Source organism: Gavia stellata, chromosome 5 (assembly GCF_030936135.1).
Source record: "Gavia stellata isolate bGavSte3 chromosome 5, bGavSte3.hap2, whole genome shotgun sequence".
Lineage (NCBI taxonomy): Eukaryota > Metazoa > Chordata > Aves > Gaviiformes > Gaviidae > Gavia > Gavia stellata.
The window spans coordinates 56136203-56156926 of record NC_082598.1 but is presented as its reverse complement, the minus strand read 5'-3'; the positions used below and the strand labels follow the sequence as shown (position 1 = coordinate 56156926).

The 20724-nt window shown below is 40.2% G+C and overlaps 1 protein-coding gene across 1 annotated transcript in view; it reads left to right on the top strand.

Annotated features, from left to right (window-relative positions):
* MANBA (mannosidase beta) overlaps window positions 1–20724 on the top strand; it is a 49058-nt gene that overhangs the window by 11114 nt on the left and 17220 nt on the right. Inside the window, exons 4-11 of the mRNA XM_059817942.1 lie at window positions 1279–1449; window positions 4101–4224; window positions 6661–6836; window positions 9968–10078; window positions 15542–15693; window positions 16770–16887; window positions 19782–19868; window positions 20455–20622. Of these exons, the coding sequence (XP_059673925.1) occupies window positions 1279–1449; window positions 4101–4224; window positions 6661–6836; window positions 9968–10078; window positions 15542–15693; window positions 16770–16887; window positions 19782–19868; window positions 20455–20622 (1107 nt within the window). The remainder of the gene's footprint in view (window positions 1–1278; window positions 1450–4100; window positions 4225–6660; window positions 6837–9967; window positions 10079–15541; window positions 15694–16769; window positions 16888–19781; window positions 19869–20454; window positions 20623–20724) is intronic.

The window sequence follows — 20724 nt, the reverse complement described above, 5'->3', positions numbered from 1 at the left end:
AGAATGTTAGTGGAATAACTGAATTACAAAGGAAATCTGGTGTCTTCATATCTCAGCGTTTACCATTCTGGCAGGTTTTATTGAAGAGGTACTGGCCTGAGACATGAGAGCTAGATTCTGCCACCTGGGTCTGTGTGACCTGGGACAAATCGCTTAGTTTCTCTGTGACTTAGTTTTACCATCTGTGAAATAAGAAATTTCATGGAGCTTTTATGAAATTGTATTTATTTACTATTTGGAGAGTATCTCAAGGATTGCCAGTAGCAGGCTCTGTAGAATTGGGAATGATGTTATTTTGCCTTTATTTCTGCAACTTCATTCTGTCTCAGATTGTAACAGTTCATGAAATGGCCTTCACTGTAAAACCAGAGTGAACTGTATTAGATTGTGTCTAGGATTAGTGCGACCCAGACTTCTGCTTTGTTCACCTGTTTCACATGACAACTACATCTGCAGGAAGGACTCTGTGAAGGCTTTGTATGGGGGATGCAATTTGCTTTGTAATTTTCTGCTGTATACTGCAGACATAAGTGATGCTAGCTGGGCTGCTCACAAGTTTGAAAAAATTGCCAAGACTTGGCTTGTCACAAATGAACATTGTAAAGAAGAAATGGGTATTAGCCATTGGAACCATATTATCTTGATAGCACAGGATAATTCTGAAACTGAACATTTACCCTTCTATCCAGCCACACTGAAGGGGATTTTGTAAGCCAGTGAGGAAGCCCCCAAATGCTTTATTTGGTGCTGCATAGAATCTGTACATCTTGGGGATGAGAGTGCAGGTGGCATGAAACACAGCTTTGCAGCCTTCCTGCAAAAGGCAGCTCAGTGCTCTACGGTAGATAAGCTGACAGCACAGTGTGAGTTGGAAGCACTCCTGTATAGACCAGCTTTCTGAGTTGGAACAAGGTGTCCTTCTAAAGATGCAGATGAATTCTGAGTGAGGAAGGAGGGTAAAGATTCTCTTGCTGTCCTTACCCTTCTAGCACTTCTGTGTGCAAGCAGTGCTGCAGCCTGCAATGGGGGCTCGGCATGGGGAAAGTGGTTTGTTTGCCCAGAAACATCTCCTTGTATCTGGAATGTTACTGTGTATTTTCTTTTTTCAGCTTCAGAAGTAGCTTTTCGTTTCCTTTAAAACCAGACCCTGTTGAAATTGTAGTTCAAATGCCTTTGAATAATATATGTATGGTATTAACATCCCAATGCAACAGTGATTATAAATCTCATAAATAAATGTCAGTGCTGTAATGATTTTGTGCTGTTTTCTTGACCTAGAGCTTTGATATTACCAGCGTGATCAAGGAGGTCAATTTTGTCGAAGTCCACTTCTTATCAGCTGTTTCATACGCAGCAGAGCAGAGCAGATGTCACAAAGCATACCGCATCCCCCCGGCGTGCCCTCCACCTGTGCAGAAAGGAGAGTGCCATGCTAATTTCATCAGAAAGGTAGGGGCAGAGTTGTCTGTCTGTGGCTTCAGGCGTAGAAAGAGGAATGCACCATGTGTTGTCCTTACATACAGATGTATTCTGAAACCTGCAATGTCATTTTATAATTAGGGCATATTTTTCATTGCAGCTTCCTTCTCCTGTCCCCTTCAAAAACCTGTAATCTAGCATGTCGATAATACAAGAGGCATAAGAAGGCCAGGCTTCATATCTAGGTGATAAGAATGTTTAAAAGGCTGTTTTCATCAAGGAGTCAGCAAGGAGACTTGCTGCTAAGAGAGCAGGATAGCATTGGGAAATGAGTAATCATTACATTTTGATCCACTGCGTGGGTTTAGCAATGTATGCTGACAATAGAGTTCACACTTGCAAATACCAGTGCGGATTGCCAAGGTTGTAAAAATCTCAGCCAGGCAGCTCTGTGAGTGTTTGCTATTGCTCATGTGCTGTGCTATTTGCATTGGGCAGCTCTGGCATGTCCTGAGAAGTGATATCTAACAGAGGACCTGTTCTCATCTTATTACGGTGTTGTGAAGTGTGACTTATAAGTACATATTCAGTGAAAAAAACAATGTAATGTAAAACGAATGAAGCTCAGAAACTCTGATTTAAGACATGGCTTCATTGCTGTTAAAACATACTCAAGGGAAGCCATCATTTGAGTAGCATCTCATATATTTCTGATAGCTTTGCAGCACCTAGAGACAATGGCTAGGAGATCTTATTTTAGAATATCTCTGTTTGGGTGTTTTTGCATGTTTGTCTTCACTTAAATGCCTTTCTTGTTAATTATTTTTAATCATTTCAGTAAAGTCATTGTAGACCCTTCTCAAAAAAATGACTGGAATCCTGTTAATGTAATCCTGGATGTCATTTCCTTTAAAATTTGTTAATGGAAACATGGACTTCATGTTGTCCTGGGAAGATCCTTCAGGATTAAGATGTTGGCTTTATTACTACTTGCTGCTACTTTTATTTTCACTCCATTTTAGAAAGTTGATTAATCCTTCTGAGCCCACTGTGTTTCTAAGAAATCAGTGCAGGGAGGAGCTTGGAAGGAAAAAGGCGCTTAAACAGCTGTAGTCTTATTTATAGAGCAAAAAAGGCCCAGAATGATTTTATGCTTTACTGAACTATACCTTTAAATTTGTAAGAAAGTACCTTAGTGCTTTTCCTCAAAGGAGTTGTTTGGCTGTACTTAGAAGCTGCTCCAGACATATCCAGAAACATTTTTAGTTCGAAGTCTAGGGCAACAACAGCAGTGATGTCACATTTAAAAGTAAACAAACCTACCAGGACATTGCTAAAGCAAGCTGTCTGCTTACCATCTTAAAGTAATGGAGAGCTGTTTAGACGTTTGAGGTTCATTATTAAGTGCAGTAAATGTATCTAAATCTTAATAGGAATTTGTGGCACAACGCAAACCCATCGCCGGTAATGTACTTCAGTGATACAAGCGTATTGTTCTTACGACATACTATTTCTGATAGCGGTCTCTGCAATATTATTAGTGAAACCTGACAGTTGGTCAGTGATTCATTTGTTTATTTTTTAGAAAGGGAAAATTGCTTTCAATCCAACTTGTTTTCTAAGAATGTGTTGTCCCTGTTTTTAAGCTTGAAATAGGTACAGTGCTTGCTTCCTGGAAGGCTCTTTTGCAACTTGATAGGCAGGCAGGCTGACTCCAGCGATGCAAGGGATAGGCCAGACTTGTGCAATGTGGTTTGCCAAAATTAGTATGCCTCGGCTGTAAGTTATTAGTCTCTAAATTTAGAACTGTAGGTCACTGTACAAGACTTTAAGGAGATCTATTGTATTTACTTTGGGGGCTGGGACTGTGTCAAGCTTGGAGGGCAGCTCAATAGATGTCTTCAAGGGATTTGTTAAATAGGGGTCTGACCAGGTTTGGAAAAAGCTAAATGGAAAGCAGTGTAGGTACTTCTCTGTCTGACCAGCGTTTTATAATTCTGACAGTTATTCTGATGTTAGAACCAGAACTAAGCTATTTCTCAACCATGTTTTTGTCCCCTTTGTTTTTGTGTAAGAGAACCATTAAAAGGGGAGAAACAGTGAACATGACTGAACTACACAAATGCACCATACGTACGCATCTCTTTCCTTGTGCTGATCTGTGGTGTTACACCAAAAAATGGGGGATAAAGTATTTCAGATACACCCACGATTTTTAATTTGATATTGTTCTTTTAGAATACTTTAACATTTGTAACCATCAGTTTTTCTGCTTACTTTGTCTTTTACCTATACAATTAAATACTGACATTACAAACTAAGATAATTCAGAGCTGAATTGCGAGTAACCTGCTGGCTTGGTTTTTTGATCTTCGCTGGGTTTTTTTTTAAGTGGTGTGGGCTAGGTGGTGTTTTGCTCTCTCATCAATATAAAATTTTGCTATACATGGATGTTTAATACAAAATTGTATTTTTTATATAATATAGGTAGTAGCAGCAGAGTTCTGGTCAAGAAATAAGAGAAAAAAAACTGTAGGCTTTTCTGGGTTTATCGAAGTTGGAAAAATTCTTTCAGTGCATGGCAATATTTTATTTCTAGACAGCAAATGATTTTTATTTCTGGCACAGCATCAATGTCTGTGAAAAACAGGCAGTTGTAACATAATCATTCTGTATTCCAGGAGCAGTGTTCATTTAGTTGGGACTGGGGCCCTTCTTTTCCCACTCAAGGAATCTGGAAAGATGTTAGGATTGAGGCCTATAACCATTATCACCTGATTTACTTTTCTTTGACTCCTTTCTTTGGTAAGTCGCGTTACTACTTTTTTATTGTTGTTTCATTTTTGGAATACAAACCATTTTTTTGTTAAGCTCAATTAACTGTCAGTTTAGGAAAGGTCCTATTGTTTTCTTACGACTTTGTGTGTAGTTCCTACCATAGCACACCCTTTTAGGTCTTGAAACAGTACTTCAGTACAAATAATAGTGATTACAAATGTTAGAATTCAAAATCTTTTTTGGCTTGAAGATCCCTGAATAACTGCAGAAATATATGTAGTATAGCTGAGGTTAGCCCCTGTTCTCCTGTTTTGAAAAATCTCTTTTTTATTGCAATGTGTTTTCACCGAGACTCCCAATAAATACATCTCGCTTTTGTCTCAGCTCCATTTAAAACAAAGGCAAAGCTGCTATGGGAATTTCGTTTTGTGTTGGGAAGACAAATGCACAGCGAGCAGAGTTTCAAGAGCGCTGAGTTTTCAGGACACAACATGAAGTCTGAGAGAGAAGAGCAGTCGTGCTATGCAAGGATAATTTGTTAAGGCTGCAATTTGAGAGGATAGCCTCCTGTGTTCCTGCTACCTAACTTACCTAACCGGTTCCCTCCCTTGACGTGGTCTTTGATTTTCTTCTCCTTATTGCAGCTGAGCAAAGGTGGTTAATTTTCTGTTGAAGCTTTCTGTAAATGGTAATATGCCCCATTGTAGACCACCCGCATGCTTTCTTTCACTGCCTGTTGAGCCCAGTCTTTGGTGGAGTAAAGGCTAGCACGTGAGTCCTCTGCACTGGGTTGAATTTCAGCCCTTGGGAACAGAGTTGTTGTGTATGAATAAAAGAGGAAGACGTCACTCCCTGGCTGCTTTTAAAGCTTCCTGAAATAGCTGCAGGTCTTAGCTAGAATTAACGTGACTGGAATTTCCATGGAAAGCCCCAGCACAGACTGTGTGCTCTCTAAAATTTAGTTACAGTAAAAGTCTTTTCTGGTCCCTCCCACATTCCCACAACTCCACCTTCTGGTAGGTAAAGTCTTGCTCTCTGGATAAGCAGAGGAAGCAAACCTCTTTCATTCAGCAGAAGTGGTTTGGAACCAGAGCCAGAGCTTGTTAGTATTCAAACATGATAACATTTGAAAAATAAAGAGTAAATGAACAACGTGAATTTAAGCTGCCTATGCAGTTATATTGCTCATCAGATTTGGTGTCATAGCCTTTTGACCACTGAGTCTGCAGAAGATTCATTGTTCTTGATTCCTGTGCCTAGACCCCGCAGTTCATGCAGTTAAGAGTGGGCTGGAATTTCTATATGCCCTTGGAGGGGAGGGAAAACGCACTGTAATGGCTGACCCCTGCGGGATGGGGTGGGTGTTTTTTTAGCCCCTTCAATATTTCTGAAAATTGGTCTTCCCTGGGTAATGCTGGCTGTAATATAAACTTGGGAACACATTCATTGCTCTTTGTTCTACAAAAGACAGTGAAAATCACACCAGGGCTGAATGTAATTCTTTGCTTTTGGAAAGAGCTCTCTTTCTCTCCTGGAGGAAGGAGAGCTGGAATATATACATGAAAAGAGAAAATAAGTGATTAGTAGTTTGTGTATACAAAATGTGTCTTAGTTCTAGCTTTCCTCGTTTTCTGTTTTACTTGCTTTTGCTTAGATAGATGTTCATCTGTAATATTTGAAGTATAGGATTAGCCAGGCTATGTTTGTAGATAGGTAATTTAATTGCTGAAGTTAGTGGGAAATTTACGCATTGATCTTGAGTACCCTTGACCCTGGCTTGCCTTATTCAGTAAGTTCTGTGAAGGAGAGGACCCTCTGAGGTAACTGTAGAGGGATCTCAGGGAAGTCATTAACTTGTTTCTTCCACCACACTTTGCTGGCAGAAGGGACGTAAAGATACAGCCTGTCAAGTCTAGACACAATGGGCCCAATTCATCCCCAGCATAACTCCATTCATTTTGTCTAGTGACTCTGGGATGAATTCGGCTCATTTTCTGTTAATACTGTTTTTGTTTCATCAACAAAAGTGATTGTACTGCCGTGTGATTACGATCTTTCCCAAAGAGTACCATGTTCATACGAGTGCTGACTAAAAGCAAATACAATGTCTATGGGAGTTGGTGGGGAAAAAAAAATCCTTCCTAATGAAGTGACTGGTGTCATGGTCTCTGACTTTTGTACAGAACTCTGAAAAAACCCTGGATGGCTTTTGAATGAAAAAAAAGAGAGTTATAAAACATAAATCATATTATGTAGTACTCTTCTGAGTCAGCAAATGTAAACACAGACACCAAATGCGCTGAACAAGACGATGAACCTTGTAGGTCTGGTTCAAACACGGCCTGGAAATTGTTAAATTTAATCTGAGGTGTTTGGCTTGTTTCTTTGATGAGAGACCATGTTAACTAAAAGATATATAAACACAATTCCTAAATTGCCATTTTTCCCTCCCCCTTCACTTAGTAAAGAGTGCTCAGCAGTGGAGTCTTGAAATCGAGTCTATTTTTGATGTAGTCAGCTCCAAGCCGATTGCAGGTCTTGTGACTGTGAACATTCCCAAATTGCAAACGCAGCAAACATTCAGTGTGAAGCTTCAACCTGGAGAAGGCAGCATTGTGCTGCTTGTAAACATCAACAAGGTAAGGAGGTGTGTGTGTGGAACCCTAGCCGAATGCAGAATATTTCCCCTGGTTTCCAATGTGTCTTTCTGCCTCCGTGCCAGTTTTAGGCCTCCCTCCCCTTCCTTTCTGTGTTCCTACTTTAACAACAGTTCTGTAACCCTTACAGGATAGGAGAAGAGTTCTTTTCCTCTCTAAAAATTTATGCCTGTGGAGCTATGTAGCTCAGTGTCAAAAAGATGATGATGCCTTTTTCTTACTGCAAAACAAAAAGATCATATCATCACCGGCTGCTGTTAAATGAGCTACCTAGGTAGATAAGCTTTGGATACCCTGTGTCGCTTCACTTGACTGGCAGTAGGTATCTTGTCTCCCATGCTATTGTTTACTGGTCTGATTGGGACTAGAACGTGCTACAATATGCATGGCTCTCCCAGGAAAGAGAGGAAACATTCCTCAAACCTCTCGGTAGATACTCTTTCAGGTAAATAAAAGCAAAAGAGCCCTATAAAGAACTTGACTGGCGGTAAGGTTGGTCGAAATTTTGTGGTGTAGTACTTCCTTACATTGGCTTACAGTCCCTTGGGTAGACAAAACCCAGGAGGAATTTTAGAGGGGTAAAGGATGCTCTAATGAGGAGAGAACTCAATTGAAAAATGATTAATTTGGTATCCACCACAGTGATGGAAGAGGAAAGAATTGGTCTGCTTACCTTCAGAGGGTGTTGGGAAGCTATCTGGTGGCAGACTTAATTCACTAACATTATTTCACTTCTATAGAATTTGTTTTGTTTGTCTCTTTTTTAGAAACTGTTGAGTTTTATCACACAGGTGTAATAAGAAAAGATATATAGACTTGAGAGGTGAAGAAAATCGGTGTGTCTGTTCTAGTTGACAGATCGGTAGGTGTCTTGAATTAGGCAATGAGCCCAGTGTGGCAAAAAGAAGCATGAACTTTGTCTTGGCTTCTCGCTCAGAGAGCAGGGCCCTAGTAGAGCTGACTGTGCAGAACTGAACCTGACAGTGACAGGCCCAGGCCAGTGGGCAGGGTGGGAGCCCTGGCAGGCGCAGCGGCACCTGCAGCTGGTCGTGCTCTCCGCTGGAGCCAAGAGTGTAACAGGGGCTGCTGTCTGCTTCGCTGCCACAGGGCACAGTTAGATTTGTGGGTGAGCGATGTGCTGTGAGCAGGAATTCGGGGCTTCTGACAATTCTGGCAGTTAATAATGTTTGAGGGTCTGCCCTCAAACTTTTGTATATTTTACTGGCTCTACTGATTTTCTCTATTGCTGTGTAACTGCATTTGTTTCCCCAGTTTGAATGCATTATGTGTGTATTCTCAAGTTCCCTTGTCCGTTGTTTGAGTGGAGAAAAAGCATGTGTTAAAGGCAAGCAGGGTATTTATGTTCTAGTATGCACACTCGGTGACTTGCATACTTATGTGCTTTGTTTTATTTTGACACAAAAGCATAAAAGCATACAAACATACGATTTTTGTTACTGTTGTCATCTGACATGCAAGTTGCATGAACAATTACAAATACCCAGTTTCATTTAAAACGATCATTAGTCTCTGCTTAGCCTTTTCAGGGATTACATTAAGCAGGCACTGCGATGTGAAACTTCAAAAGTGATTTTGGTTTATTTAATTGCCCCACCCCCAACCTCAGAAGAAATCTGTTAGTGGAGTATGACTGCACGTTTGTGAGGAAGCACTTCCTTCAGAGCAGAGGCAACAGTGTTTTATAATTCTTTGTACCCAAAAGGCTTTGCTGCATGAATTCACATCAGCTGATTTTACAAGAAGCCTGGCAATGCGTTCTCATGTATCGATGAACCTAACGGAGCCCTTACTCTGTACGACAGACTTGTGTGGTGCATGTTAAATAGTGAGACCTCACCAGAAATTTATTTCTAGTTGAGAGCTTATTGCCGATTACGTTGCGAAGCCAGTAGATGTTTGAGTGGTGCCTATCACCCGAGATGTGTAGCAGTCTTCCTGCAATTGCCACACAAAATGCCGTGTTGCTAACATGACAGCGTTTTGCTTATCAGCTACTGGTGAGCATGGGGATGACATCATTAGTGGCCAATGAGACACTCCAGCCGTGCCAGGCGGCTGCGAACACTCCCTTGTTGTTGAGGCACACGCTGATTTTGTGCTTCCATTTGTATCCCTGCAACACAGAGATTAGTACTTCTGCACAAGCAGTTATGATAATTGTGTCTCGGGGAAGCTAAAATGTTAGTAGATACATTCATGGTTGTGTCCAAGTATGGCTACAGCAAAACATATTGTTGGGCTGCTCTCTGGCCTCATTTTATTTGAAAAGATTGAGGCACTCCTTACATGACTCTATTCAGTGCTGATCCCTCCATTGTTTGGTTGCATGCATTATTGCTTTCTTTCCACGATTTTTGCGTTGTGCACTCAACTGGCAAATGTTGGCAATAGGATTGAGCAGCAGAAGTAGGCTGCTGGAATGAAGATACAAATACTACTCTGTGACTAGAAAAATGAGAAAATTAAATCATTCCGTCATCCTAGAGGTAGTTCTTTTCTGTTTGTAAAAATTATGGAGTACTAATGGTGTGATTAGGAAGCATAGAGAAAAAGCAGAAAAGACTGAAAAGAAAGAATGAAACTTACAATTTGACTTAAAAGCTTGATGTAAGTGAAGCAGTCAGTATGGTCACATATTACCAGTGTCACAACTGAAAGGTGTCACTTCTGTATATTGAATGTTGTATGTGATAGGTAAAAGGGTCAGTGAGAGGAGGGGTATGATACAGAGGCTAGTAAACAATGTCTGCTCCTGATGCAGATATTTGAGTTTTGGAGGAATATTCTGTCAGCGTACCTCAGCTGAGGGGCAGCAGCTAGACATGCGCATGCATGTGTATGTGTACTCATGGCCTGTTGCGGACACAAGATGAAGCAATAGTCTGGACTTCAGTGGAAGAAATCATATTTCTCTCTTTAAATAATTTTCACTTCAGAGCTGCAGCTGGAGAGATCCCAGTTACCATGGCTCAGCTGGGGCTCATAAACTCATTAGACTGGCGGTAATTCACTCAAAGATATCTGAGCCCCTAGGTGCATGTTATGCCTCTTTTTATACATATCGCTCTGACTTTCTCTCTTATACATTCAAGAGTTCTACAGTGGAGGCTTGGTGGCCAAATGGACATGGAAAGCAAACTGGATACAACATGACAACAACTTTCATCATGGAGGCAGGATACCAGATTGAGAAATTTTCAAAGGTGAGCCCTTCAGCTTGATTACAGCTGGTATTGCACTGCTGCTGTTTTATCTGCTCTGCACAGCAGGTATCTAGAGCTCTTAAATATTTTGCTGGTTTGTAATATGCGTGTGAAAATGCTAATGAGAAACAAGAGGGTTTTTTAATGTCACAATGTATATTTACCTGTTTTCTGGTAGCCTTAGCTTGTATGGATGCCTTTACTTGCATTCAGACTGAAAGATGGCTTAGTTAGTTGGAAACCTCAAAAAGGAAAAGATGTTTATTTCTAAAGTTTTCTATCTTATGAAAAAAGCATTTTTAAACTTGATATATCATGCTGATGTTTTTGTATCACGCACTGAAAAACCCTTTTAGATTTCTATAGATTATGTGAAGGTTTATTACTGAGATTTTTCTTGTTAATTTAATTTAAAAAAAAAAAAGTGGGATAGACAGATTCCTAAAAAGCTAACATACATTCATTTATTAGAATGTGATAGATGTACATCAGGTTTAAGAGGAGGTAACGTCTTAAATATGACCATGAAAGTAATATTGAGGGATATTTGCATAAGGGTTTCTGCAATGCACAGGCTGTATAATTATCTGTTTGTTTTTACTAAGAAGTCTAGAAGAGGTAATTTTCAATTGTCCATTAAAAAAATAAAGAATCGTACAAATTAGACTGGGTTCTTTATGCCATCAACAAGTGGAAACAGCCAAGTAAATTTACATATTTATTAGGTGGTTCTGATGTGTATTGCTTCACTAGAAACTAATCTGGTTACCAGGCATCTAAAACTGCTATTTGCTCTAACATTTGTTCATGTGAGATATCCTATGAAAAGCAGTAGCTTCTGGAGTCCTAGTATTTATAGGGCTAGCCCTTAGTTTAAGTATGAAGTCATAATAATAATTCTTCGCAATTATTAGTGATTTAATTTTGAAACAATTAAAAACCACACCAAATAAACATGGCATATTATGCTTGGAAAAACTGGTTGTAGAAAATATGGTATAAAGCCTGTAAAAAGGAAAATTCTGTTGTTACTGTGTGAAAACTGCACAATGATAGGAAAATTAATTGATTCCACTTCGGTAGTTGCGTCAGGATATTTCAAAGAGCCCTGTGGCATATGATCGTAGGGACTTCATGGTCTACAAAAGCTATTCAGAAGCCTCTTCTTTTCCCCTCCTTAAGGGGAACGAGGGGGGAAAAAAGCAAATGCACCACATAGTGGGCATTATAAATTAACCAGCATTATGAAGCCTTTACAGATTCATAGTGTAAAGTCTAGTCTTGCTTCATGTGTTCTGTGAAGCTCTGTCTTGGATTCTGACGGTCAGACACAGACACCACCACCCGCCGCCCCGAGCTGTATGAGTAGAAAAAGTCTCCATATGCAGTTTTTTCATGTTCTAGCACTATTTTCCCTCATGTCAGCAGGACTGAATAGCAACATTCATATGGCTTAATAAGAACTTTGAGTAGTTCAGGAGATACAGTCAGGGATAAATGTTCCTGAAAGTTGTTGTTCTGTTGTCCACCTAGTACTGTATGCAAGTGGAATATGCTTTCTGCCCCCCCTGCCTTTTTAAAAAAAAAAAAAGAAAAAAGAAAAAAATAGGGGTGGGACATTTCACAAGTGGTTTATCTCTATATGAGTATCTACGTAACTTTGGACAGGCAAAACTGAAGGGCAAGAACTAGATATGTGAGAAAACAAAGCTTGGTCTTATGTCAGATTTGGCTAGTCTTAGCTTGAACTACTTTCTGGTTTCTGACATGTTGGAGTAGTCTCCAAAACATTAACTAATCTTTTGGAAAATTTCTGGGTAGCTCCCAGTATGTACTTGCGGGAGCTCTGTAGAGCTCTAGCCGTCTGTGCTGGGAACCTCTTTGACTGAGGGAAGTACCTACTCGCTCCTGTTGAGAGTAGCAGAAAAACAAAAGAGAATAAAGCCAACATCCGGGTCAGGGTTGTTTTTAGTTTTTGGTTTTTTCCTATTTGAATACTTTCGTTTAGAATTTGTTTCTCAGGCAAATGTGAAACAAAGTCATAGCCAGAAATTATCTTAGAATGAAATTGTTTTTCTTGAGGGAGGGTCTGTCCAGTCCTGTTTGCTATTGATAAGTTGCTTTTCTTCTTGCCATGCTTACATCCAGGAATTTATTACCTCTTTAATTGCCTTGTGAGGCATTTGTTTGCTTTTCGATTCTGTTTCCTCATCTTTCTGTATGCTTATTTCTTCAACACTGTAATCAGAGTGCTTTTATTTCATGAGGCTCTTTTAGTACTTGGAAGATCTTCACCTCCCTCCTTCCCTGTACACCCTCTTTTCCCCACAGGCCTTTTAGCATGACTTCCAGAAGTCTTTCCTTTTGGCTTTGTAGTTTTCACACCGCTTTCATGCTGCGTGCTAATTTGTTAGGTCACTGGGGCGTTCTGTGGTCTTATTTCAGCTCTGGGCATCTTCATCCCTGTTACTTTTCCTACTGCTAAATCTGGGAATGCCAAATGTGATCCACGGGTCACTTAACTGGGTACAAAGCCTTTGTATGTGACTCAAAAGACAGGTATCTGTCTCTTAATTGTGCACAGAACAAGCTGATTAGTCTGTGGTGGCTAGAGAGCCTCTTCTGTGTGCTCCAAGACTGGGAGAAATGTTCAGTCCTCAGGCAGCAAGGTCTATCAGACAGATTTCAAGGTGGCCAAGGTCTCAGTAGCCAGAAAGGCACATAACCGAGCATGCCAGATGCTAGTTGTCTCCCCTTGCCCTTCTTTTACCTCACAAGGCAGAAGGAAGCTGCTGTAGGAACAGGAAGAGGTGTGGTGTTACCAGGTGGGCCCCTGGGGAGCAATGGAGTGGGAACACAAAGGCACCGAACCCTGGAGGTCTGGGAATATGAGATGGGGCTGAGGAGCTTTTCCCCTTGCTTGTGCTATATGGGCAGTCCCGGCTGGTGTTTCAGCCTCTCAGATCACCTTGGAGTTGGCTGGTTGCATGAGTTCCACTTCAGCATGAACAAAACAGTACCTCATTACTTCTGTTAGTAATATAAATACTCCATTACAAATGCAGTCTGAGACAGTCCCAACCTGCCTGATGACAGTTGGGAGCCCCAACTATAAATCCCATTCCATTTTGTGCCACAGAAAAGAGCTGCACTGGAGACTGAGGAGTTTTTCTCCAAGGAATTGAATTCATTGGAGGAAGGTCAGAACTTTTTTGCTAGTGTAGTACTCGTAATGCAGTTTTTCTTTTTTAGCCTTCAGTAGTTAGGGTAACCATGAAAGTTGTATGAAATACTGTTGTGGGTTTTTTTTAATTCAACTTGTTATTTTAAAATAAATCTGCAAAATTCTAGGAATGGGTGTAAGACTCTTGTCCTAAAGCTGAGTTCATCATGCTGGTCTATATTCAACCGACCCAGTGTGCAATGGGATCACAGTAGAAAAAAGGCAGGGCACACTGTCCTCAGCACATGTATGTGCACAGAGATACTGGACAGGGAGTCTGAAATGTCCTCTCAGCGGTCTGACTTTGTAGTTTTTCTCTAGCTGGGAATTTCTTTAGTGGTACAGATACTGAGCCCCACTTGCCACTAATCCACTGTTGCCCCTGGGGCAACACTGTAAAACACTGCAGGACTTGGGGCAAGTCCCATTTTTTTATTCATTCAGTTTCTATGTTTTGGTCATTGCCATGATGCAGAGGGGTTTAGTTTGAGGTCAGTGATCTGCAGTGTCCACTCATGCATTTGTCATGTGCATTGTCTCTGTCTGGGTGTTTAATTAATAATTGTCCAATTGACTAAGAAGCACCAAAGAGGAAGCAAAAAAAAGTAGTGATCTTCTTTGTTTTCTTTATCACTAGAAATTATTTTCTGTCTATCTGTAAGATTTTTTGATAAGCTGAAAGTTTAATAAACAGTCTCACAGTGGGTTTAGTAATTTTCCATTTGGACTTCAGCCTTGTCTGGTGTGTGAAATAAAGAATTATATTTTATCTTAAAGATAGGTATATCACTTGCACTTAACTAGGTTAATTTTAGCCTGATTTACTGACAGATACTTGTCTCAACTGTAGCTTGTGGCAGAGAGAACAGGCTGTACTCTACAAGCTGACCTTTTGAAAAGGTATAGCAAACAGTCATTTGAGGGAGGAGTGATTGCTGCCTTAGGGGTAGTCTAGAAAAAACAAAGTTCCCGACCTAAACTTGTTGCTTGGTGTGAGTTGGCTGAAATTTGCTATTAGCTTTCCTTCACTTCATCTCATTTCCCAGTTATCTCCTTATGACAATGAGCAACAGGTACCAGAAAGAAAGAGAGTTTTCTTTCTGGTCTAGGTAAGTTGAAGTGTAACAAGGATGCAGGAGGAAAAGAAGCCTACAGCCTCCCTGAAAGAGACGTTTTCTGTAACGCCTTGCAGCTGCCTAGCAGCCTAACATGGCAGCTGCTCTGCATCTGCCCCATGGCAGGTGGGGAAGATGCCTCTACAAATAAGGGGTCAGTGCAAAGTATTATTGCAGTCAGCAAACTGCTCTCTCATGACTGTGGAATTGATTGTGTTTGTCAGTGCAGTCAGGATACCCCTTAGACCAGTATGGTTGCTTTGACTGAAGTAAAGTCCCCCAAAATGTCCAGAATGATTTCTTGAGAACTTTTCTTCCACCTGCAGCAGGAATGTTTTCTTTTTTCAGCGGCTGCAGTACACAATGCCAGATATTATGCTGAAAGAGCGGCTGTAAAAGTTTGGCTTCTGCTTGAGATGTGCTTTTATCTGGAATGACCTTTAATAACCTTACACAGAGTTAGTGGTTATTTAGCTGAACTGGTCTCTCTGAAACCTTATTGCTGATCATGCTGTTCAAACACAGCTGCGATGGCCCAAGAGCCCTACACTTCCAAACTGGCATTTGTGTTTGCATGCATATCTTTTTCTCTTTAGCTGTTACACCTATTAAAAAGGTATCATTTCAAGGCAGTAAAAGAAGATTTTGCTTTTACTGGATGAACCTGAAGCTAGGCATTCAGGGACGAGACTTACAGTTGAGCTGCTACAGTCTCCTTCTGTAAGGAGAAAATTGTGGATTAAATGGTGTGTCTGATGTAATCCAACCGCTGCATTCCTCTCGCTGGTCCTCAGCTGGACTTTTGACTGAATTCTGCAGTAAGCAAACATGCACTTTTCTCTAACACGCATATATATGCGCATGCACGCTCATTTGTGCATGCTCGCTCTCTCTCTGATAGTAACTTTAAAAAGTGAACAGGTTTACAGAAGGATTCTTTATAGCCCTGTTACAGTGTGTTTTAATCGAACAGGAATTCAGAGATGAGACCATGTCTTTTGACTCCTTGACAATTTCTAAGCTGTTAGTGTTCAGTTGCATCCCTTTTGTAATGGTTTTCGTGATTTTATTTTGTTTTAATTAATTTTTGTCTGCTTTAAAAACCTAAGTTTCATGTTTTCACAGGCCTATTTTCGGACAGTAGAACTTGTTCAGGAGCCTATTCCTGGCTCACCAGGTCTGAGTTTCTACTTTAGAATCAATGGCCGACCCATTTTCATCAAGGGCTCAAACTGGATTCCAGCAGATTCTTTCCAGGACAGAGTGACCTATGACACGTAAGCCACATTTGATGTTCTCTAAGAAGAAAGGATCGTGGTTTTTTCCTCCTGATTCTCTGTCCACCCTCTATCAAAGGGTGGTGTTGGGAGGTGGAACTCCTTTCAAGATAGGACACTAATTGTTGTGGGTTGGAGGCCTCAGAATTAGGGCTTAATTAATAGATTTGAGTGATGTTCAAAGCATGTAAGTGCAATAACTGATGGGAAGGTGGTGTTTTGCTGTCCACAGGTTACTGGTGTTTTGGGTATTTTTAGCGATGTTCCTCAGGCTCTCTCATCTTATTGCCTGGGACACATTCATTGGTGCGCTTCAGCCATGTCCTAACTCATCTCGTGCAAAGAGGCGTGTGCATAGTAGCCTTTCTGCCTTTCTCCCCCTTCTGGTCAAGGCTTCTTGGATTTCAATGAAACAACACCCCAGAGATGCAGGTGGGATGGGGGCCACGCTGTACTTTGACTGAACTTTGCTCTGGGTAGTTGGGGAACTGGGGCAACAGGGCATGCTGCAGTGCACATTCAAATGCAATTTAGAGGTTGCCAGCATGAATTAGGAAAAATTAGCAGAGCCTGAATCCCTAAAATGAGATTCAGAGTCTTAGTCTTTCTCCTCCCCCTCTCACTCAGCTTCCCTTCTCACTATGCATTGTGGAACTCAGGGAGAGAATATAGATTTCTGAATGTGTTTAAAACAGGATTTCAATTCAAGTGATTGATATTTAAAGCAAGTAATATCTAAGGAGAAAAGAGCAACCTGATTCATAAAATAGAGTATTTCTAAATCTGGTCCTGCCAATACTTCTGTAAAAGCACTTACTTGCATGTGTCACTCCATCCATTTCATAAGTGTTAACACAACCAAGTAACCTTTTCTGGACAAAAAATTGCTTTTTGAGAGCTCTTTCCAGACATGCAGGCTTAGAAGGTATCAAAATAGTCTGGTTTCTATCAGAGTTGTAAGTCTTAGGTTGCCTGCTAATGATGAATGTTTGCTTTTTTTTTTTTTATAACCTTAGAAACTCGTAAGTGATGCAGTTTTGCAAAACTTGTATAAATTTTCTTTTTGTATTTGGCAGATTATGGCTACTCTTGAAGTCTGCAGCAGATGCTAACATGAATGCACTTCGGGTTTGGGGAGGAGGAGTATATGAACAAGATGAATTTTATGATATTTGCGATGAACTAGGAATAATGGTAAAAACAATGAACACAGAACACTTATTTAAAAACTGACAAGAACTTGTAAATAAAAATCCACTCTAAATGAACAAAATAAGAGAATTAATAATAAGTTCTAGCCATCTTTCCAAAGAACATGGCTAGAGCACCAACCTGAGAAGTCAGATCAACCTGATTTTCTTTCTTTTTTTTTTTTTTAAAATGTCTTTTTAATTTGAATGGTTCCTGATTACTGAGGCTGTCTGTTGACACTGGAAGTGATATTTGGGAGACTTTATATTAGAACCCAAGTTTGTATTCTTCTCCTGTAACTAAGGCTACAGCTCTGTTCCTCACTCATCCCTACTTCCCTTCCCAGCCCAGAATCTCCCCTTTCTTTTCTCCCCACTGTCTTCCCCCCACTCCCCACCCCCCCGCTTACATTTCCCAAAAATCAGAGCAACAGGACTGTGGCTTTAACTTTCTGTCTTCTAGCTTTTTTCAGACCAGAACTCTAATCTTTATATACTGTACCTCTCTCCCAATTCTACATTTCCTACTCTCCTGGGAAAGAATGAGAGAAGAAATGAACGGCTGAGGGACTGGTACTAGTGATGTCACTTAATGCAGGAAGATGATGTTTACAGTGTAATGATGAGCACGATAGAACTTTTGTGGTCTGTAGGCATCAACAGTGACTTGCAACACTCAGTCAAATAGTTGTGAAACAAGTAGTGCATGGGAGGGGGGTTATTCACAAGATCAAACAGTATTTTTTCCACATCAGCCAGACTGTGGGGCCCTGTAGCTGTGTTTAGGGCTTACTCATGTGAGAATAGCCCGGCTGAAGAATCGGAGTGCTTGACTGTATGCCCCAGATGAGAGCAAAGGCCTTGCGATCTGACCTCAGTGAGGATTTAAGGCCTGTTGTATTTGGGTTTTGTGCTTTCTGCCACCTCTGAGTTATCAAACCACCAAAGAAGGTAGTCATGCTTTTCTCTGCTGTGGAAATGGATTTTATTTCTTCTAAAAGTATTTTCTCCTTTATAGCAATAGCTGAAAAGGTTTGGGTTTTTTTTTTATTTCAAACTTTTTAAACAAAAATATTTCATTTGGCCTGAAGCCAAGCATGGAAGGCCTTACCCAAAGGGCCATTTTGAACGAGCTATAATTGAGTATAAATGTAGCTGTAAGGGGAACACCTGCTGCAAACACTGGTAATCCTAGATGAGTACCTTTGATTCTATGAGCTTGGAGGCACATGTTAATAAGTTTTGATGAAATAGTGACTAGATGAGTGAAGGTCAAGTTGCATCTGGTATTAAAATCCCAAGAAGTGTGTTTGGTCTTACTCTACAGCATAAAAAGCAGGGAAACAGAATTGATACTGTGCTGCCTTCTGCTGTGTGTGCTTGGAAAAAAAAAAAAAGTTACATCTATTTTAGTCATCTGAATGAGTGCCCTGATTTTCCGGGCTTCTGAGCACTTACAGTTCTTTCATTTTTGACACTAGGCACCTAAGTAGGCCACTTAGATCTGTGCCTGTACAGTGCTTAATGCAAGATTTAGATCTTATTTAGCAGCCAAAATAGCAAGTAGATGCAGAAAATCAGACCCTTGTTCTGGAGGGGGTGGTGGTGGAGGCTTTTGGTTTTGTTTCTTCTGATGGTCTTGCAAAGGCTTAAAAGTGCATTAGAGTCAAACTGTGCTTAAGGAAAAACAGTGATAGCTCGCTGAGGGGAAACAGTGAGAGTGAAAAGTGAGAGTTTCTTTCAATAAAGAGTTTTGACTCTACGCAGTCATTGAAGGATTCTGAGTGATTCTTCAGCAATAGCTTTGCTTTTTTGTACAGTGCTAGGAGTGCAATAATTATTAATGGATCCGTTACTTCCCACTGTTCTGTTCCCTATCTTCAGTTTTCTTAGGGAATGTGTGCTGAAAAGAGTAATGGAAAAGCATGTTCTCACTGCAAGGAAAATGCAATTGTATGCGGAGCTGGTCTGGCGCTCTCTATTGTTTGTGTAGTACGGTGTTCAGAAAAGTGTAGTCTCCTACAGACTCTGTTCAGTTAATGTGCTCCTTCAAAAGATCTTTCCATTAACATTTGAGATAGACTGTCAGGAGTCTCAAAGTTACAGCAATATAAAAAACAGAACAGGTAAAACAAGAAATCTTACCCATCTCATTGGGCTTCTTCCTTTCCCCGTTTTTTGTAACTCTTCTCCTTCAAGGTACCAGTGGAGTTCATTGTTGAATTGAAAGGCTTGCTGTTCTCTAGAGGTATCTACTTGATCTTTCTTTGAAGAGAAAGATCACTGTGTTGTTAGAGGATCTAGTTTGTTTCTGTCCCTCTTTCTGGGTAAGATTTGCTCTTTTTAAGATCAGTTTGCACATTTGGTATGGAAGTGTTTTGGTAACATGTACACTTGAACATGTGTTAAGTGTGCTTGATACCACGTCAGAAGGATTACTGTCTCTTTTTGGTAAGTAATGGGGATTTGGTGTTAACACCTGCAAAGCAGTAAATACAAAATTGTTCTGTTCAGCTGAAGATTGCCCCATGTTCACATTTGAGCAGTGCATGGGTTCTAATTATTCCATTGAAACTTACTGAACTCCACCTACCAAGCAATATTCATAGGTGAAGACTGTCAGGATCTGATTCCTAAGGGTAAATATTTTGTAACTCTGCTATTGAGGAAAACCACAGTGGAATATGCACATACTGAACTCCATGGAGGATGTGATTGTTTTGGTGGTACTTTCCACAAATAACAAATAGAATGTTTTAGAAGTTATTTGTCTCAAAAATAATTAAAGTGTCTGAACAAAGGATTGTGCATTCCAATAACCATATATTTTTTTCAAGCATGTAAAATGATTTACTAACAGATTCTTTTTTTTCGTATTTTCTTTCTTTTTCCCTGTAGATTTGGCAGGATTTTATGTTTGCATGTGCGCTGTATCCAACTGACCAGAATTATTTAGAATCTGTAAGAGCAGAAGTTTCTCATCAGGTATTTTGTCCATGTGTCAAAGCTCTATTTCCCACTACCTATTTTTGATTGACTGTGTAAGTTAGCTTTCCAAAAATGCTTATTTGGAAGTGTTTGTTAGTGTACCTTTATGTAGCAGACACAAAATGTAACCTTGCTAAATCCTTTTTGACTTACTTGCAGGAGTAGTCAGTCAAGTAGAGGTACAGGCCTTCTTTATGTCTAAACTGCCCTCTTCTCAAGGATGTTTAAGACTATTCACTGAGAGTGAGCTCTAATGATTGTGACATGCCTTAGCACAGAATTTACCCTTCATATGTGGCTGAGTAGATGAGGATGGAGGTACACATGTGCATATGGTGGATATATGTCAGCATATTAAAAGTTTGCCCCTCTATAAGTGTATGTTACAAAAGTTTGAGCCTGGTGGAGAACTGAGGGACTAGTGAACAGTGTGGATAAAAACAGGAATTGTAGACCTAGCTTATGTAATATGCATGTGGACTTGTAATTCAAGTAGTAATAAAGTGCTTTTATTAATTTTTTTAATTTTATTTTTAAGAGAAGTAATTTTGCTTGACTTCTGAAACTGTAAGTTGTATTTCAGGTAAGGCGTTTAAAATCCCATCCATCAATTATTCTGTGGAGTGGTAACAATGAAAATGAAGCAGCAATTGCAAGCAACTGGTTCTCCATACCTTATGCTGACAGAGAAGTCTATACGAAAGACTACGTTATGCTTTATGTGAAGAACATCCGAGAAATAGTTCTTACTGTAAGTGATCTCAAGAAACTGTAGGGCATATGGCTTGGCAAAAGGTTTTAGCCTTTGTATTTTGAGCAACTTGGGGTTTTTTTTATTTTTTTCTTGGAATCC